This window comes from Sebastes umbrosus, chromosome 6 (assembly GCF_015220745.1).
Source record: "Sebastes umbrosus isolate fSebUmb1 chromosome 6, fSebUmb1.pri, whole genome shotgun sequence".
Classification (NCBI taxonomy): Eukaryota; Metazoa; Chordata; class Actinopteri; order Perciformes; family Sebastidae; genus Sebastes; species Sebastes umbrosus.
In genome coordinates, this window is record NC_051274.1 from 24868547 (window position 1) to 24886971 (window position 18425).

The 18425-nt window shown below is 39.8% G+C and overlaps 1 protein-coding gene across 3 annotated transcripts; it reads left to right on the forward strand.

Moving 5' to 3' along the window:
* Positions 1–1539: 1539 nt before the first annotated feature.
* cdk11b (cyclin-dependent kinase 11B) lies at positions 1540–18208 on the forward strand. 3 transcript variants are annotated; one of them, XM_037772962.1, is made up of 20 exons: positions 1540–1610; positions 3810–3940; positions 4272–4411; positions 5042–5169; positions 5283–5427; positions 5985–6160; positions 6519–6644; positions 6954–7052; positions 7439–7561; positions 7647–7721; positions 8737–8963; positions 9075–9165; positions 9255–9376; positions 10078–10183; positions 10702–10823; positions 11429–11536; positions 11822–11938; positions 13250–13398; positions 16266–16455; positions 17574–18208. In XM_037772962.1, the coding sequence occupies exons 2-20, from the start codon at positions 3830–3832 to the stop codon at positions 17664–17666; spliced, it is 2448 nt and encodes an 815-aa protein (XP_037628890.1). In that variant the 5' UTR covers positions 1540–1610; positions 3810–3829; the 3' UTR covers positions 17667–18208. The 3 variants fall into 3 exon arrangements, with proteins under 3 accessions (XP_037628890.1, XP_037628892.1, XP_037628891.1); XM_037772964.1 differs by having other exon boundaries at positions 6024–6160; XM_037772963.1 differs by lacking the exon at positions 1540–1610 and adding an exon at positions 1649–1893.
* Positions 18209–18425: the final 217 nt, after the last annotated feature.

Consider the following 18425-nt stretch of genomic DNA (forward strand, 5'->3'; position numbering starts at 1 on the left):
GATAGATTTTGATGATACTCCTTCCCCTGCATGAAAATGTGATTTGGTTGTTGTCTCACAGATTTTCTCTTTGGCTCTATAACAGAAGAGACACATTCTGAAGTTGTGTTTCTTCTGGAATAGCAGCAGCCTCTTCAGTTTTTACATGTAAACTCACTCATTTTGTCACCGCAAATAGTAATGTATCAATGAGTTATGACTTTTAGATCCTAAAATGTCACATAAAGCACCTTTTAAACAGGAAAGCACTCAGATGCCGTGTGGTTTCTTTATGATAAGAAAGATTACATTTGCAGATTGACTAGATGCACTTTTATTTGGTTTCACTTGACTTTAGCAGTCATGAGAGACAACCATTTCTGTTATTAATATCAGAAATGACTGTTACAATGTATGTAACATGAGTTATAAGAAATTATCAATGACTAAATTTAGGCACTCAGTGTTGAGGACTTGTCTCTTGTGTGTTCCTGTGACATTAATAAGGTCACAGCAGATGTAATGGGCTTCATAAAAAATACTTAACTCACAAAAACCTATTCCTTTAAACAAAGGGGAAAGAACACAGTATCTTACCACAAGGATGTCTTTGCTTTGTGTTTTAATGAACTCGGGGAAAAAAAGTTAGGAAATTTGTGTTTGGTGGATTATTTCTCTGTTGTTACAATGCTAATTGTCATTGTATTTTACAAAGTTGGAAAGCCTGTTTACTTAACTTCACAATGATGTCCAAATTGTAAGGATCATGCATTTGTGGGATGAGCAGCACAGCGGATTATGTGGGTAGCGCCCAAGAAAAATTTGCCAAAATGCTCTGCTCTTATTATATTGTATTGTATTACATTGTATTGTATTATATTATATTACATTACATTATATTATATTATATTATATTATATTATATTACATTATATCATATGATATTATATTATACTATATTATATTATATTATATTTTATTTTATTATATTATATCATATCATATTATATTATATTATATTACATTACATTACATTACATTACATTATATTATATTATATTATGTTATGTTATTTTATATTATTTTATGTTATGTTATGTTATGTTATGTTATGTTATATTACATTATATCATATTATATTATATTATCTTATATTACATTATATTATATTACATAATATTATATTACATTATATTATATTATAATATATTATACTATATTATATTATATTATATTAAATTATATTACATAATATTATATTACATTATATTATATTATAATATATTATACTATATTATATTATATTATATTAAATTATATTATGTTATGTTATATTTTATTATGTTATGTTATGTTATGTTATATTATGTTATGTTATGTTATGTTATGTTATGTTATATTACATTATATGATATGATATGATATGATATGATATGATATGATATGATATTATATTATATTATATTATATCATAGTTTATTATATAATATAATATTATTTTATATTATATTACATTATATTATATTATATTATATTATTGGAGGAAGTAATTGTTTCACATCGGAAGTGTTACAGTCGTTACCACGCGTTGAGACTTCCGGTGTGGTATAATACCGCTGCGCATACTTCAGGTTTGTTTCACCGTTTCACCTGCTCGCTGCTTAATCTAACAATATTCAGTACCTAGGCTGTTAAACACAGCCACGGATACAGTTATATGCTCTCAAATGTATATCTCTACCAGCTGTACTGACTATTCCTCTTAAAGTCATGTAGTTAGCTCTGCAGACGTTGCTCAGCAACAACCGACCATGCTAGCTAGCTAATGTGTTAGCATCAAGACTCACAACTCTCAGCGGGTTTAACGTTATTAACTCATCTAACGGGACCATTTCACTTAACGTGTTGGCACATGTGCGTATCTTAACAACAACTTAAACACTGGTTTATCCAGAAACAACTATGAACTACGTTAGCAGGCTATCTAACGTCAATTAGCCTGTTAGCAGAGTGCTAACTGTTGTGATGCACCGTATTGTCCCAAGCTGTTTGATCACTATCAGCTGTTTGATCACTATCAGCTGTTTGATCACTATCAGCTGTTTGATCACTATCAACTGTTTGATCACTATCAGCTGTTTGATCACTATCAACTGTTTGATCACTATCAGCTGTTTGATCACTATCAACTGTTTGATCACTATCAGCTGTTTGATCACTATCAACTGTTTGATCACTATCAGCTGTTTGATCACTATCAACTGTTTGATCACTATCAACTGTTTGATCACTATCAGCTGTTTGATCACTATCAACTGTTTGATCACTATCAGCTGTTTGATCATCACTGTGTTATTGATCTACTGTTTATACTGAAAATGAGGACAGAAGCAGCAGGTTAAACCTCTGTTCATTTAACTTGAATAGAAGTTGGTTTATTATATGTTTTGTTAAACATTGCACTGCCTTGTATCTTGAGAACTGAATCAGCAGGTCCTGCAGTTGCACTTTTTATTATTTTCAAATAAAAGGTGTATGTATTTGCCATTAATCGTTGTTTACTTGTTTATATCCATAATTAATTTATCCCTGATTCCCTTACAAGAAAAACTTTGAGGAATCCTGACCTGCACTGTCCAGTATCAGTTATTTATTTCACAGTCACACTGACTTAATGTTTGGCAAAAAAAGTTACTGTATCGATTTCAAATCATTGAATCGTATCGTAATGTATCGCTCTAGGTGAGCCAAATATCGTCCTGAATCGTATCGGAACGATGGAAATCGTATCGTATCGTTACACCCCTAACCGTATACTACAGTAAACACCGATAATTGGATGCCAAACTTCACCAACATATAATATCTTGACTTGTCAGTTTCTGAATTATTCGTATTATAAATATTCGCTGTTTTTTGTGTAAACATGACTACTTTTGCAGTAACCGTGTTGGGAATTGGTTCACGCATTGCATTTTGGTGGGACATCGCTGGGAACAGCAGGCATATAATCAGTAATAAAATTGATGTTTCATCAAAATTATTGCTGCCTGCTGGACTTGGTGTATGCCGAATGGCGAGTGAATATCTATACTTTAAGTTAATGGTCTTAATTTCATGATGTGGTTATTAGATAGCTGCTGATTTACAACGATGCCTTAAAATATCACATTTTGAATGGTGATGCTGTGAAGTCTTACTTTTTCAGAATCAGAATCTTGTTTATTGCCAGGTGTAAGAGGTATACACTATTTGCTTTGGTTTTGTTGGTGCACATAAGCAGTATAATAACAAAAGAATAGATAAAAACGTTAGAATAAAATAAGAATAAAAATAATTGAAATTCTACCAATATACAAAATAAGCTATAAACAGATGCAAATATTGCCGGTGTGCAAACAATAAGGTACCAGAGAGGGAGAGAGATCTATAAAGTGGTGAACAATGTTGATCAGTGTTTCCCAAAGCCCAGGATGACGTCCTCAAATGTCTTGTTTTGTCTACAACTCAAAAAATGTTCAGTTTACTGTCATAGAGGAGTAAAAAAGAGGGAATATTCACATTTAAGAGGCTGGAATCAGAGAATTTTGACTTTTTTTTTTCTTAAAAAAATTATTCAAACCGATTAATTGATTATCAAAATATTTGGTGATTCATTTAATAGTTGACCACTAATCGATTAATCTTTGCAGCTCTAATCTATTAGAACTGTATTGGTTCATTTTTGTTCTGTATAAGCCTAACTCTTCATGGTTCAAATGAAGCTGAGCTGAAATGACATGTTATGAAACACTTGTGTCTTGTATGTGTGTGTGTGTGATGTGGAGCAGGCGGTGGAGAGTGGACGCTGATGGGGGACGAAAAGGAGACCTGGAAAGTTAAAACTCTTGACGAAATACTACAGGAGAAGAAACGCAGAAGGGAATTAGAAGAGAAAACCGACCCCAAGCGCCAGAAAAATGTAAAGTATATCAAAGCTAATGTCAGACCCATATGACCCCTACGTGTTGATACAGTGTTAAAAACAGTGGAGTCACTCTAATCCTATAGGGGTTGTAACGGTACACCGGTATCAAGGTATATGAAAGTTCTCGGTTATCATGCTGTGTACATTTGCTTATCTAAGGTATTGAAAAAACTGACATAAGCGCTTGTGTGTGTGTGTGTGTCTTTTATCCCACAAAACAATTGAAACCCATAGTATGCCTCATTTCTTACTCTAAGATCTGAGTACATTTTAATGATGTCCCCCAAGCTTTAAACACATATTCTTCGCTTCTTGTTTTGCACAGTGCACACAGGGCCTTGTTCCACAGTCGGATGATCGGGAAGCCAAACGAGATACTCCGGAGGAAGGAGAACTACGGGATCAAAAGATGGAAATAACAATTCGTAATTCCCCGTACACACGGGAGGACTCAACAGAGGACAGGTACTTGGAACTGTAGGGAACAAACATGAGTGTGAATATATAAGAATATATTCTATATAAGAATATAATAATCATAACTATGTTTTCATTAGTGTATAATCACCTGAAACTAAGAATTGTTGTGTTTTCGTTAGCTCAGAATGAGCCCTTCATATCTACATAGGGAGCGGGTCCTCTTCACGGAGTCCGCTATGCTGCTCAGCTATGTTTCTACAGTAGCCCAGAACGGACAAACCAAACACTGGCTCCAGAAAGAGCCTTTCATGTTTTTACGTTACCTGAAGGCCACTGTAGTTCTCCAACACGCTTGTGAAACAGCGGTAATATGAGCCGCAGAGTGCAAAACCTTGGTACCGCCAGTCGCTGTCTGACTCATAAAGTAGTGTTATTATGGTAATGATGGCCTCTGAGAGAGGTGAACGGCATAACGTTACTGCAGTCTTGGAAAGGGAGGAGTGACAGAGGGGTACTCAGTTGGATGCAATCTGCAACCACAACACTAGATGCCACCAAATCCTACACACTGTACCTTTAACTTCAAAGTATGTATGTCATGGTTTAAAATTGATATGCAACACAGTGTCGCTTCACTCTTTAGAGTCTCACAATGATTTCTTTACATTTATGCAGGGGCGAGGAAGATGAATCATTAGCAATCAAGCCTCCACAGCAAATGGCAAGAAAAGACAAGTCTCATCACAGAAAGGAGGAGAAGAGAAAAGATAAAAGACGTCATCGCAGTAACTCTGCTGAAGGAGGTGTGGGAGTGCCGCTTAATTACATAAACACAAACATTTTTTGCAGCCGATAACAACATATTTGGAACAAATTTTTAGGATCTGCTTCCACTCATGGCTTTTTACTTCTACAGCAGCGAAACATATACGACCCAAAGACAAAGAAAAAGAGCGAGAGAGTGAGCGCAGGAAGCGTCAGTGGGAGGAAGACAAAGCCCGGCGAGAATGGGAGAGGCAGAAACGAAGAGAAGAGGCCAGAGCTCATTCACGTAGAGAAAGGTGAGCACCGACCCTGGAAAGACACCACATATTATATTAGCTTAGATTAGTATTAGTATTAAGTATTTATTCTTTTTGATTTCCACTTGGGTTTTATCAGTATACATGTTTTTGAATGCCTGTAAGTATTCAACTTGCTTGTATGTTAAAGTCTTTGAGAAACATGAAATTGATTCTTTTAAACCTATAGCTAATCTACTGTAGGTGTACATGTAAATGTGATATAAAAAGTATTAGAAGTCACACAAAACAATAGTTGTTCACCATAGATTATTTAGACTTTTCTCACTCAAGTCAAGGTAGCAAGATTGTAGGTGTGTTTTCTTTTATAAGCAAATTAAATCAAGCCTACATAAACAATGCAGATTCAAGTGGATACCCAACAAGTGACCCATTTGGGCTATGTTATTGCAATATATGAATCACTGAGTACAACTGTGAAGGTAACAGAGCAATGCTGCAGCCACAAACTAACTGTATGTGTGAGTAAGACAAGCTTTAACAATCCAAATCAAAAATAAACATTGACGAGATTGGGCTTTTGGTTGTCTGAACAGACCCCGATTGGATTCTCCTGGCTTTTTTTTGGACCACAGGGACCGGCTGGAACAGCAGGAGCGCCAGCGCGAACGGGACAGAAAGCTTCGCGAACAGCAGAAAGAGCAACGGGAGCTGAAGGAGCGGGAGAGGAGGGCTGAGGAGCGACGCAAAGAGAGAGGTGGTCGACGAGAAGGTCAGTGAATCACCTGCTGGATAAGATGCACATCTATTCCTCTTGGATAGAGCCAGGCTAGCTGTTTCCCTCTGCATTCAGTCTTTATGCTAAGCTAGGCTAAAAAATGTCCTGACTCCAACTTTTTTGTTGACATACAGACATAAGATTGATATCTTGTCATTTCACTCTCAGAAAGAAAGCTAACAATAATATTTCCCAAAATGTTCAACAATTTCTTGGAGCTCAAAATCCAAAGCAGCCAGAGTCTCTGTCCTATTAGTCATAGCCTACTAGTCATAAGCATTGTGTTTTAAACCCTGTGACCTGTGATGCTATATCATCAGCATTGATTAATATGAGACTTTCCTGTCCACAGTGCCGTCTCACCATCGATTGCTACCTGATGAGTATGGTGACAAGTCAAAACAAGGTCACCACAGCCGAAGTCCCACCCGCGTTCCCCGGGACAGAGCCGATCTCAGCGAACCACGGAAAAGTGCAAGTGAGTTTATTAAAGGCCTCTCAGAAAAGCTCTCAGAGAATCTGGTTACTTTATCACTTGGCATTCGAATAATTTTGGCTTCATGCGCCACTGAGCAGAATCATATAAAAGCACCACTTTAAATCTTGTGTTTACCAGAGATGTGCTCATAAGTTTCTTATAAATAAGTCATTCAGCATGACTAATTGACTAACAGGGGCCAGCCCTAATTAACATGATATAATATTTAATTTTAACATACCTTAGTTACTACCGGTATATTGCAACAAATGTAGTTTCAGCATAACTCACACTGAATTTTGTCTGCAGCATCGAAGGAGGAGAAGCCAGAGGGCAAAGACCTGCTTGCAGACCTCCAGGACATCAGTGACAGTGAAAGGAAGACCAGCTCAGGAGAATCCTCCATCGGTAAAGTGTTATATAACCTACAGTTTAAGCAAAGCAGACACGACCATTATACAAGAAAAGTCACAGTACTTGGGTTGTCCAGTTACTCATCATCATTGTAGTAAATGGCTAAACACTCTCGGGAGGCCTGACTTCTTTGGTAGGACATTTTCATATCTGATGATAATCAGGAAGCTGGAATGAGGATAATCACCCACTTATGTAATTCATTAGAGATTTGAACTTCACAGGAATTGATAAGTGGATCAGCTCTGCAGGAAAGCACTGTTGCTAACACAGAACCACCGGGAACCAAAAACTGCGAGATGACGTGGCAGTTTCAGTATTGTAGTTGAATTTCTTCCAGTTTTAATAATTGCTCTTGTATCTTATTCCACCTTATCTAGCATCAGGATCAGGCTCTGATGAAGAGGATGACGATGATGAGGAGGAGTCCAGCAGCCAGAGTGAGGGTGAAGAAGAGGAAGGGGAGTCCGTTTCAGGCTCAGGAAGGTCTGAGCAGAGTGCAGGTAAAACACTGCTCCATTACTGTACCTTATGTTGCTGAGGTTACTCAGCATCACAGGTTTGACACGGTGGCTTCCTCCCTTTCAGAGGACGTGAGTGAGGACGAGCAGTCAGTGGAAGACTTTGAAGAGGAGAGGGAAAATGGAAATCACATACCTGCAGGTGGGTAAACATGTAACCTGTGATGTCTGTGAAGGGACTGTGTTTCCAATTCTAATCTGAGATGTTACTGAACTTGGAAAGTTATTCTCATGATTCACATGTCCTGCAGCTCTACATTGTAATTATTTGTGTTGAGTGTTTTTTTTTGTAATGTAAACAGTTTATGTCTGGAAACTATATTAGATGGAAGAGTTGCGTTACCATTGGAGAGAGTGCATGAATCACAGTTGGGTCAGTAAAAGCTTGGCTTTGTCTGCTGAGTATTTGGCAGTTTATTTATAATTCTTCTCTTGAAGGTTAATAAAATGCCTTGCCAGGATTCATCTCTGCAGGGTTCTTAAAGGCAATCTGTGATCCAAATGCAAATGAAAAGGTAGCCCAACCATTGAAAGTTCAAAACACAGGACTTGAACCTGATGTCAGTAATACGGGGACTAATGCTGCCCTTCAAATGGGGTCATGTTTACCATGTTTGTTCATATGAACACCCCCCCTCTTGTGGTATTCATGACCTCCTAAGTGGATCTTTTCTGAAAGCTCCAAGTTCACTAGTTGTGACGCGTTTGTTGATGTTGTCAGAAATGGTGGAGGCCATGGAAGGTCATTTTTTGGTGGATTATAAATGAATATATTGTAATTTTAGTCGCATAGAGTTTTTTTTTGTAATTTTATAATATGTCTGAGGAAAATTTTGATATTTCCAACAACCTCATGTTTTTGGACATCCACATAAAAAGTGGCAATTTCTCATTTAAATGGGTACTCCAACAATCTAGTATTGCACTTCCATACAGTTGGGTGACTAAGATTCAATTAGCACAGTAAATATATAATCCAACAAATTATATCATAAACATAACAGTGACTCTTAACTCAAACATGACCCTGATGAAGGCTTAAGCCAAAATGTGTATATATGTCTATGAAGTTGTGCTTTTTACCTCCTCAATATCTAAATTCTAGCAACTCATATGCACTCACCAACACTAAACTGGCTTCACCCGTCTCCTCACAGTGCCAGAGTCCCGATTCGATCATAACTCCGAGGAGAGCGGTGAGGACATGGAGGATGAGGAGGAGGAGGAGGAGGAGGAGGATGATGCAGGAGAGGGTGACCCCACACCTCAGTCTCAAACACATTCTCGCTCCCCAACACCCGAAGAGAACTACATCCCAGACTCGCCCCCGATTTCCCCTGTGGAGCTGAAGAAGGAGCTGCCCAAATATCTGCCTGCTTTACAGGTCAGTACCAACATGTGTTCCTCCAGCTAAGCCACTAATTATTTATGTAATCATGTAATGTAAGTTATCAGTATGTTGAGGTCTACAATTAGATTGTGTGTTGTTTTTCAGGGTTGTCGCAGCGTTGAGGAATTCCAGTGCTTGAACCGAATAGAAGAGGGAACCTACGGTGTGGTGTACAGAGCCAAGGACAAAAAGACGGGTATGAAAATAAACATTTAGGTCCATTTGCTTTTGGGGTTCTCACGTGTGTTTATTGGTGAAACAGTGAATACGTTCTCATGTTTACAGATGAAATTGTGGCCTTGAAAAGGTTGAAGATGGAGAAGGAGAAAGAGGGCTTCCCCATCACCTCATTAAGAGAAATCAATACAATCCTGAAAGCTCAGCACCCAAACATCGTCACAGTGAGGGTGAGAGAACTTGAGCATTACTTATTTAGGTATTAACACTTGGCATGTCATGATACCAGAAATTTAGTTGTCGATACCAATACCAGTGAAATTTCATGATTCTCTATACCAATTTGATACCACAGTAAAAATCAAAAGTAACACCATAAATCCCAGGTCATTATTCCCTTGCCTTATTCCCTATTATCTATTTTATATTGCTGTGAAAACATCTCCTTCAAACAACTGGATTTATTCAAGTTTCTCGCCAAAAACTATATTTTACAAGATTACATTTGAGCACATCGTGATAACATTATAGTTAACCTTCGCTCAATACGTGTTTTTCCTGAATAGAGCCTGAACGCATCATAATGTAAATAAATGGCACCTCCTGTAAGACAAAGACAAGAGCTAGTTAAAGTTAACTGTTAGCAGCTGGTGAGCAGCACGGAGCTAACAGCTAACGTTAACTAGGTCTCCTCCTGCGTCCCCTGGACACGTCAATAGTGATAGTTTACTTCGTCCCAAACTCATTTTCTCGAGCCCTCAAGGTACCTACGGTACTGTAGAAAAACGAGTACCATCACCATTTCCGAATTTTGGCATCAACTTGGTACTTAAGTATCGGTTCTCGTGACATCCCTAACTAACACTTTTATTGATGTGCATCCTTAATTGTTCTAGCTAAATTTAACCCTTGTTTTTCCCTCTTATATCAGGAAATAGTTGTTGGAAGTAATATGGACAAGATCTACATCGTGATGAACTATGTAGAACATGACCTGAAGAGTCTGATGGAAACCATGAAGCAGCCCTTCCTGCCAGGTAAAGAGAGACAATCTGTGTGTTCCAATACCCATACTATGTAGTATGCCAGGAAAAATATTTAGTGTGTCCCAATACATAGTATGTCAAATGCAGTATGTCAAAAATACCAGGATGTCTTACTACATCTAGTGGTATTTTGCAGTATGCAAGCCAGCACGCTTTTCTGGCTATTCTGACCCACAATTCTCTGCGCGATATATGAGCAAGAGGGTCAAATTGATTGATTTTATTAATGTAATTTCAGACAAAGAAAACAAAAAATATCCAAAGTATAACATGTTAAAGTGAAAACAGTTATTTCCGACATTTTTCCATTTGAAAAAAAGGAACTTTGGGCTACATTTTTTACTCGAGGCACTTGACATGAACACACACTTGCTCATGAATGGGGAAAAAATGTTGCTCTGTCTTTATTAAAACATGATTGATGAAAGATTTTTCGTAATGGGTTTAGCATTAAATGTCTCTTCTTCGCCTCACAACAGCTCTGTGAAAGCATGACGTTTTTTTCGCAGGTGAAGTAAAGACTCTGATGATTCAGCTGCTGCGAGGTGTCCGTCATCTCCACGATAACTGGATTCTCCATCGTGATCTGAAGACGTCCAATCTGCTGCTGAGCCACAAGGGAATCCTCAAGGTATGCTAGGACTGTGGTTCTCAGTGCGAACTGAAGGGGCTTGCTAGTTAGTCGTTACCTTGCAGCAACTATTCTCCCTGAGGTCTGTGAGGGCAGCTCAGGGAGTCCACAGCAAGTAATATGACTATGACTTAATTAAATATTGCTTAAAAAATGTATTGAAAGAAAAAAGCCTAACCATCAAATACAGAAAATTATATTTTCAGAGTACAGAAACTCATAAAACGGGTTCTTTTATTCCATCTTTTGATGATGCTCAACTTTCTCCCGAGCTAGCAGCAATACAGCACAGTTGCACAAACAACGCATGATTACTGAAAGTCAATTAGAGCATGAATTTTTGGCAGAATTGAACGGCAGACGGATTCCATGTGTAAATAAACGTTTGTCAAAGTGAACTTTATGTAAGCTGACAACAGAAAATGTGAATCACACAAATCCAATGCGACTATGCTGTACCCTGCGGCGTATTTGATCTCCTATGAGACGTCAGAGGATCAGGAAATAAACACCTTTGGAGGAATCTTATTAATGCTGAGGTGTTGTTCTTTTACCCTAAATGAAATGTAGCTGTGTTAATGTTAGCCAACTGTCCTGTACTGTAGATTGGCGACTTTGGTTTGGCCCGGGAGTACGGTTCCCCCCTGAAGCCCTACACCCCTGTAGTGGTGACCCTGTGGTACCGATCACCAGAGCTGCTGCTCGGAGCCAAGGTGAGAGTTCAACTTCACACTACTTCCACTCTTCAGAGGAAATATCTGAAACTACAAATATTGTGATGTACTTCATATATGTGGTTACACCATCTTGATAGATTTGGTTTACCAAGAGAAGAATTGTTTAAAAGATCCCAAATACCACTGAAGCACTATTTGAGTTTTATAGTATATGATTTATGCAGCCAGACGTTAGACGGACTCCAACTTAGACGCTTGCCAGGCAGACTGTCTACTTTGTGTTTCTGCGGACTGCCACTGTGTTTGTTCTTCTCTCCACAGGAGTACTCCACAGCTGTGGACATGTGGTCAGTGGGTTGCATATTTGGCGAGCTCCTCACCCAGAAACCTCTCTTCCCTGGAAAATCTGAAATTGACCAAATTAACAAGGTTTTTAAGGTAAATGCCCTCATTTTCCTTTATAAAATGAAGTAAATCCTCACCATAAAGGGTGAAGCTCTTTTGTTTAGAGCCTGTAAATCTTTTGAGTGTATCGTCTGTCAGAGGAGGTCAGCGTGAATATCTGTAATGCACCACAGGGTGGAGCTGTTGCTAGACGTTTAACCCAGCTGATGAAGTTATTATGAAATTGAGAAGATCCCCATATAGGGTTTTTCCATAGTAGGGGAGGTAGTCAAGCCGAACCATGCTGTGATCGCAAGCAGTCAAGCCACGCTGGCACAGGGCAAGTGTTTTTCTACAGCACAGCAAGGTAAAGCTGTTTACCTTGATGACGTATTGGAGGTGTCACAAACCGGGCTGTGGTTGTTACTGTTTGTACTATTCCTCCCTGCAATATTAAAAACTGACCAGAAAGTGCAGAATATGTCCACATCTGGTTGATTAAACCCGTTTTTATTGAAGAACAGCTCCGATAATTAACCATTAAAGCAACCCGCCTGTTTGCAAGTGGAAAGCTTTTAATGTGAGGCTGGAACCGGAGGAGGTTCGGCGTGCATCATCAGCAAAAACAGCTCTGATACGGCTGAAAGCAATTAGCAAACTGTAAAATAAGGCTGATATGTGAAAATGCAAACAGAGAGAAATTAAACTCCAAACCACTCGGGCTGGCCCCTCTTAGTTGATTAGTCTTTAATTAATTGGTTGTTTATTAGTAATTTGTTATGCTTTTTTCATGCTGAATCAGTTATACACAAGAAACTTATGAGCACATATCTGGTAAACACAAGATTTAAAGTGGTGCTTTTGTGGGATTCTTTGTGGAGAAACTAAGTTTTACAGATCTGTCCATTAAATCAACGAATTGATTAGTCGACCAAGAATTTCTTTGGTCGAGGACAGCCCTACAAAAACCACAGAGATTCAGGTAGAAGCTACAAAAGTACTGCGAGCTGAACACAGAGAGACTTTTAAAAACAGTGCTTTCTCTCTGGTCCCGAGCTCAGACACACCGGTTTAGCTGCTGAGGACACAGCTAAGGGGAGGAGACGGTAACGGGTCAGCCCTGGTTATGATCTGCTTAAAGCATGACAGCAGCGGGGACTGATGTCATTCAGGCCTCCCAAGTCATCCTACAGTCTTTACCAGTTATGAATTAAAGTATTGAAATGTACTTAGGACTGGTTTATTGCCACATGTCTGTGGTCGATGAATACTTTTCCCAAAGTGGGAATATCTCATATCCATTTCTCCTTGCACTAACAATATGCTGTCTGCTGACTTCTGTGCGTGTGTGTGTGTTGTCTGCAGGATTTGGGGTCACCCAGTGAGAAGATCTGGCCCGGCTACAACGAGCTGCCCGCTGTGAAGAAGATGACTTTCACAGAGTATCCCTACAACAATCTGCGAAAGCGCTTTGGAGCGCTGCTCTCGGATCAAGGCTTTGACCTCATGAACAAGTAGGATTCTTCTTTTCTTATTCCACACACAGGACACAACATTGCACCTCAACACAGTCTGTCTGACTGAGCTATTACAACTGTTTTCTGTCTGTGTGTGCATATGTAGCTGTAGCTGTATGGATAACTGTGTGATCTTGACAAACCACTATAGCTCTTGCGGCATGAGCAGTACTCCATAGTGTATTTGTTACAGTAAATCAAATTTGGGTAAAAAAATTAAAAAAAACACACGATCTTTCCCTAAACCTAACCAAGTGGTTTCCTGTGAAGACGGAATTTTATTTTGAAAAGACTGTATGCATGTAACAAATGGAAATTGACATGTGCGTCACATGCTACTAGACATTCGTAGGAAAACGCACGAAAAATGAGGAATAACTTTTTGTAAGATATCATATGAATTGTTTTATGAGGATACGTTGATTATTGATGGAACACAGACCAATATGAACCACTAATATCAGTAACAATCAGTATGACTCCTAACAGTGGAAATAGCCTTACTTGGATGAACCCATTTCTTCCCTGTCAAATACTGTTACTCTTTCCAGCTCTTTTTATCCAGTCAGTGCATTTCTGGCAAGCTGACTTAAAACATGACAACGGTAGCGGTCTGGTAATTCATCAACATGCCTCAGCAGCCGCCCCGTTCCATCCCAGTTTCACACGCACACTCACCATGGTGATGCTCCACACTGCAGGAAAATGTTTTAGAAAACACACTTTTAATACGGAAAATCATTTTCACACAGAGAGTAATGGGTTCATAATTCTTTCCTGCACATTCCGTAGATCAGCATTGTTTTTTGCAGCTGCAGAGAGCAGAGACGAGATCTTTACCCACCCACAGAGCCTCTTGCCTACACCTGTAAATGAAAACCATACCGCTCGGTTACCTCACAGCTGCAGAGGATGGCAACAGCGTGTCTGCTGTGGAGGCATCACAGTTCAGTGGAAGTTTGGCGCCCGTCCAGCGCAGCTGAAACCTTCCAGCTGTCAGAAGACTCACGAGGCGTTTACCCAGAGAGACATACAGACCTCAGGAGGTCAAGATGTAGAGAAGTGCTGTTTGAAATGCTTCAGACAGAGTGGCATAGGATGAGTTTAGAGGCTACTTTCCAGGCGAGGCGCAGTTCATTTCGAACAAGCCTATTATCTTGGGCCTCAAGACCCAGAATACTGCGGGTGCGTATCCCAGGTATAAAGTCAGCTCACAGGTGAAGGAAGAACGCACTTTCCTAAACGATAATGATGAGGACACAAGTGGAGGACTGTCCCTTTCAATGCCAGTAGTGGCCCCATGTGTCAGAAAGCTGTTATCAGTCTAATCCCAACCTGTAACCCTTCCCAAGGATTCCTTCCATAAAGACAATCGGTTCAGTAAAATCTTTTCAGGCTGGTGTTAATCATTTGCCACACTGGCCCCGCTAACACATGATGGAAGATTCCTATGAGACAAAGTTTGAAAGCCAATTATCACAATTGAGCAGCTCCCCATTATGCCGTGTTGATCCTGTCATAACCGATTAGGACTTTTCGCACAAACCCACTGGCCCCTCATGTCAGGCCTGCATCTTGTGTCCAGATTGTCTGTCTAGATGTACTTTAGTTAATACAGCTGATATTAAAGGACCACTGTGTAGCATTTAGGGGGATATATTGGCAGAAATGGAAAATTATGTTAATAAGTATGTTTTCTTAAGTGTAGAATCACCTGGAAATAAGAATCATTATGTTTTTGTTACCTTAGAAGGAGCCGTTTATATCTACATAGGGAGCGGGTCCTCTCCATGGAGTCCGCCATATTTCAACAGTAGCCCAGAGTCGATAACGTTACTCACTGCTCTCTCTCTCTCTCCTGCTTCACCACTCACTTCCCACCTACACACACTCTGTAAGCACTCTACTCTTACAACAACTGGCTATAGAGAGGGTCATCGCATTTTTGCGTCAGCCACCGTAGCAATCCTACACGCTTGGCACACGGGAGAAGTTGTAATCTGCAACCTCAGCGCTAGATACCGCCAGATCCAACACAAACTTTCCTGTAAAAGTCACGCCACTAGGCCTATATTTTTTATGTTTTTATGCATTATTTTTCCTGTAGTCCGTCCATCCATCTATACATACATGAACGCAATATCTCAGAAGCACCTGGAGGGAGTTTCTTCAAATTTGGCACAAATGTCCACTTGGACTCAAGGATGAACTGATCCGAACCATCTGTAATGTCAATGTCAGTTTTAGTCGATACAGAAGCAGTTGGTGGTATTGGCTGCTAGGGGCAGCTAACTTGCAACAACCTGTTTAGCTTCATTTCTGTGTGTGTTTAGGTTTATCCTGGTTATGACCATATTTGGGATATGGTGTTTACATGCTCAAGCACATAAACAAAAAGCTGATCATAAACAGGTTATTCATGTCCATGTGAACGCACTCAGTGTCATCCCTGCTTGCATCATTTTTGGGCCATTTTGTTATCACTATTTTTCTGGTTCTGGCACAGAAAGATGATGCCTCCATTGTTAATCCCTCCTTCAAAGCCCTGATTGGTTTTCCAACTGGGGAAATCGCTGTCAGTGATCAAAACACCAGATCTATGTGAACTGCTGAAAAAAATTAGAGATGAGAGCTGTTACTCAGGGGTCTGGAACCAGATTTACCTCTTTACCAAAATAGATTCAAAGGGAAGTTTTACCATTTGTAACTATTGCTCTACACACAGACGTCTCTGTATATACAATACAATTCCACACAACAGTTTGAGCTGCCTGGTTGCTTCTTTATTGAAACGCAGCTGAAGTGCATTAGCATCTCCATATGAACTCAATCATTGACTCATTGAATCACTGACTGTTTTCCAGATTCCTCACCTACTGCCCCAGTAAGAGGATTTTATCAGACGAGGGGCTCAAGCACGAGTATCTACGCGAGACGCCGCTGCCCATCGACCCGTCCATGTTCCCCACCTGGCCGGCCAAGAGCGAGCAGCAGAGGGTGAAGAGAGGCACCAGTCCTCGTCCACCCGAGGGAGGCCTGGGCTACAGTCACCTGGTAAGCACATTAGGCTCCACTTTCTCCATTACATACAGCTACCAGGCTTTCCGAACGCTGTCTGTGTTAAATAGATTACAGACCTACAGGCTTCTGCTTTGTGTCCGGGTATTTCCTCCTTGTGTTTTCCATGATGAGCACCCTTTAGTCCCTAATTTTTTCAGCAGTGGTCCTACCCACCCAGAAGCTTGAGGCTGATACTGATGTTTTTCAATGAAAGTTTGTGTTGATATTTTCTGTCTTAACCAACAAATGAGACCATTTCATGCCAAATGTTTTGGCTGTTTATCTCACATTTATTCTTGTCAAAGTAGAAAAGCTTGTGAAACATTAAAGCTAGGGTCGGTAATGTTGAGAAACCAGCAAGAGTACGCTAGATTTTAAAGGTGCTAAATACGGGATTGGGAGCATTTCTGTTGCCTCTCAACATGGCAACGACGAGCTGGTGGCTCGCACCTAAGGGTGCTAACAGTGAAAACAACAGCAAAAGTGCTGACAGAGCTAAAAGTGTTAACCTGAGGGGGAACCGGAGGGTGGGTGCTATGCGTCTGCGACGCTGATCCGAATGCTTCGATGCTTCGACTGTTGCCATGATAATAGACCTCCAAATCAGTATTCAAATGCTTTTTTTTGTTTTTGTTTTTGTTTTTTTTATTTAAGTATTTAATAATAATGTATAAATCCCCAAATAACCCATGAAATAAGGAGTAATCCCACATTATTCATATTCAGCATTAATTATTATTAGTTATTCTCAGATGGATATCGCTGGTTGTTGTGTGTAGAGGTGTGTGTGTGTACAGTGGTGCGGCAGTGGCACTGTCCTGGGCATTGACAGACAGATGAACATGTCAGCCTTCTGCGCCGCACAGCGAAGCTTCGAATAGTTCTCACTGAAGCTTTGAAGTCCAAAATATAATTTTTCGGGACAGCCCTGTATAATAAACACGTTCATACATGTATAGAATACAATGAAAATGTCTCATTGGTATCATTTAGGTTCTGGGGTTTTCCAAATGTAACCAGTGTAGTGTTAAGTGTAAGAAATGAAACTGTGTGATATCAGAAGAGTGACTTCCTGTCATTAACCATGAGTTCATTTTCCATAATCTCTCCAGGGCGATGACGACCTAAAAGACACAGGCTTCCACCTGACAACCAGCAACCAGGGAGTGTCTGCAGTCGGTCCAGGATTTAGCCTCAAATTCTGAGCCCACACCTGCAGGATACGTGGCTGTCTAAGCTGGAGCAGAGAGTTCTGGGACTTGTTGTTCTTTTGGAATTGGACAGTTTCACTGGTTTACAGCTGTAAACCAGATCAATATCTGACCAATTACAACGGTTACCGAATAGTCAGGACTGTCTCACAGCAAGACTGGTGGTCTCACAGCAAGACATGTTGAATCTCCTGAATTTTCACTTGACTTTTCAGCTTCTTCCCTGTGTTTTCAAGCCATTTCACCGTTTTTTAAACGTCGCCATTTTAGCTGGTAAAGAGGAGATGCAACCATACATCTGTTAGAAGTTTAGCTCTCATGTTTGACTTTTGTTTTATTTTCCCTTTTATACTTCATGAGAGAGGACCAGATTTTCTAAATGGTTGGTATTTCCTGGCTGCCTGAGCTACTGTATAATGATGCAGTATTGGCCGTGTTGTCCATGCAGCATTATGTTAGAAACTTACTTAGGACTGTCAATGTCACTTGATGACAGGGGGACGATGTTTTTCCTAGAAATAAAGTTTGAAACTTTGTTTTGTCTGCCGCTTGCCCTATATTTATAAACTCTGTCCAAGCTATGCAAACACAGCCGCACGCTGCCAGAGGAGGAAAAAAATGAAGGGAAGTCGAGCCTAAAAAAAATCCAGCCTTGAACCCAGCTCGGTAGTCGCTGTCCAAAAGTGATGTCATTCTCTGCACTGCACACTTTGTCTCAGTACTTTGTTCTTTCAGGGGAAAAGAGGCCCAGAC

Bases quoted from the DNA above. Each gene is read 5' to 3' on its own strand.
- cdk11b (XM_037772962.1), top strand. From the start codon at position 3,830: ATGGGGGACGAAAAGGAGACCTGGAAAGTTAAAACTCTTGACGAAATA. The intron at 5,428-5,984 runs GTGAGCACCGAC...TTGTCTGAACAG, and splicing joins GCTCATTCACGTAGAGAAAG to ACCCCGATTGGATTCTCCTG. The intron at 9,166-9,254 runs GTATGAAAATAA...TCATGTTTACAG, and splicing joins AGCCAAGGACAAAAAGACGG to ATGAAATTGTGGCCTTGAAA.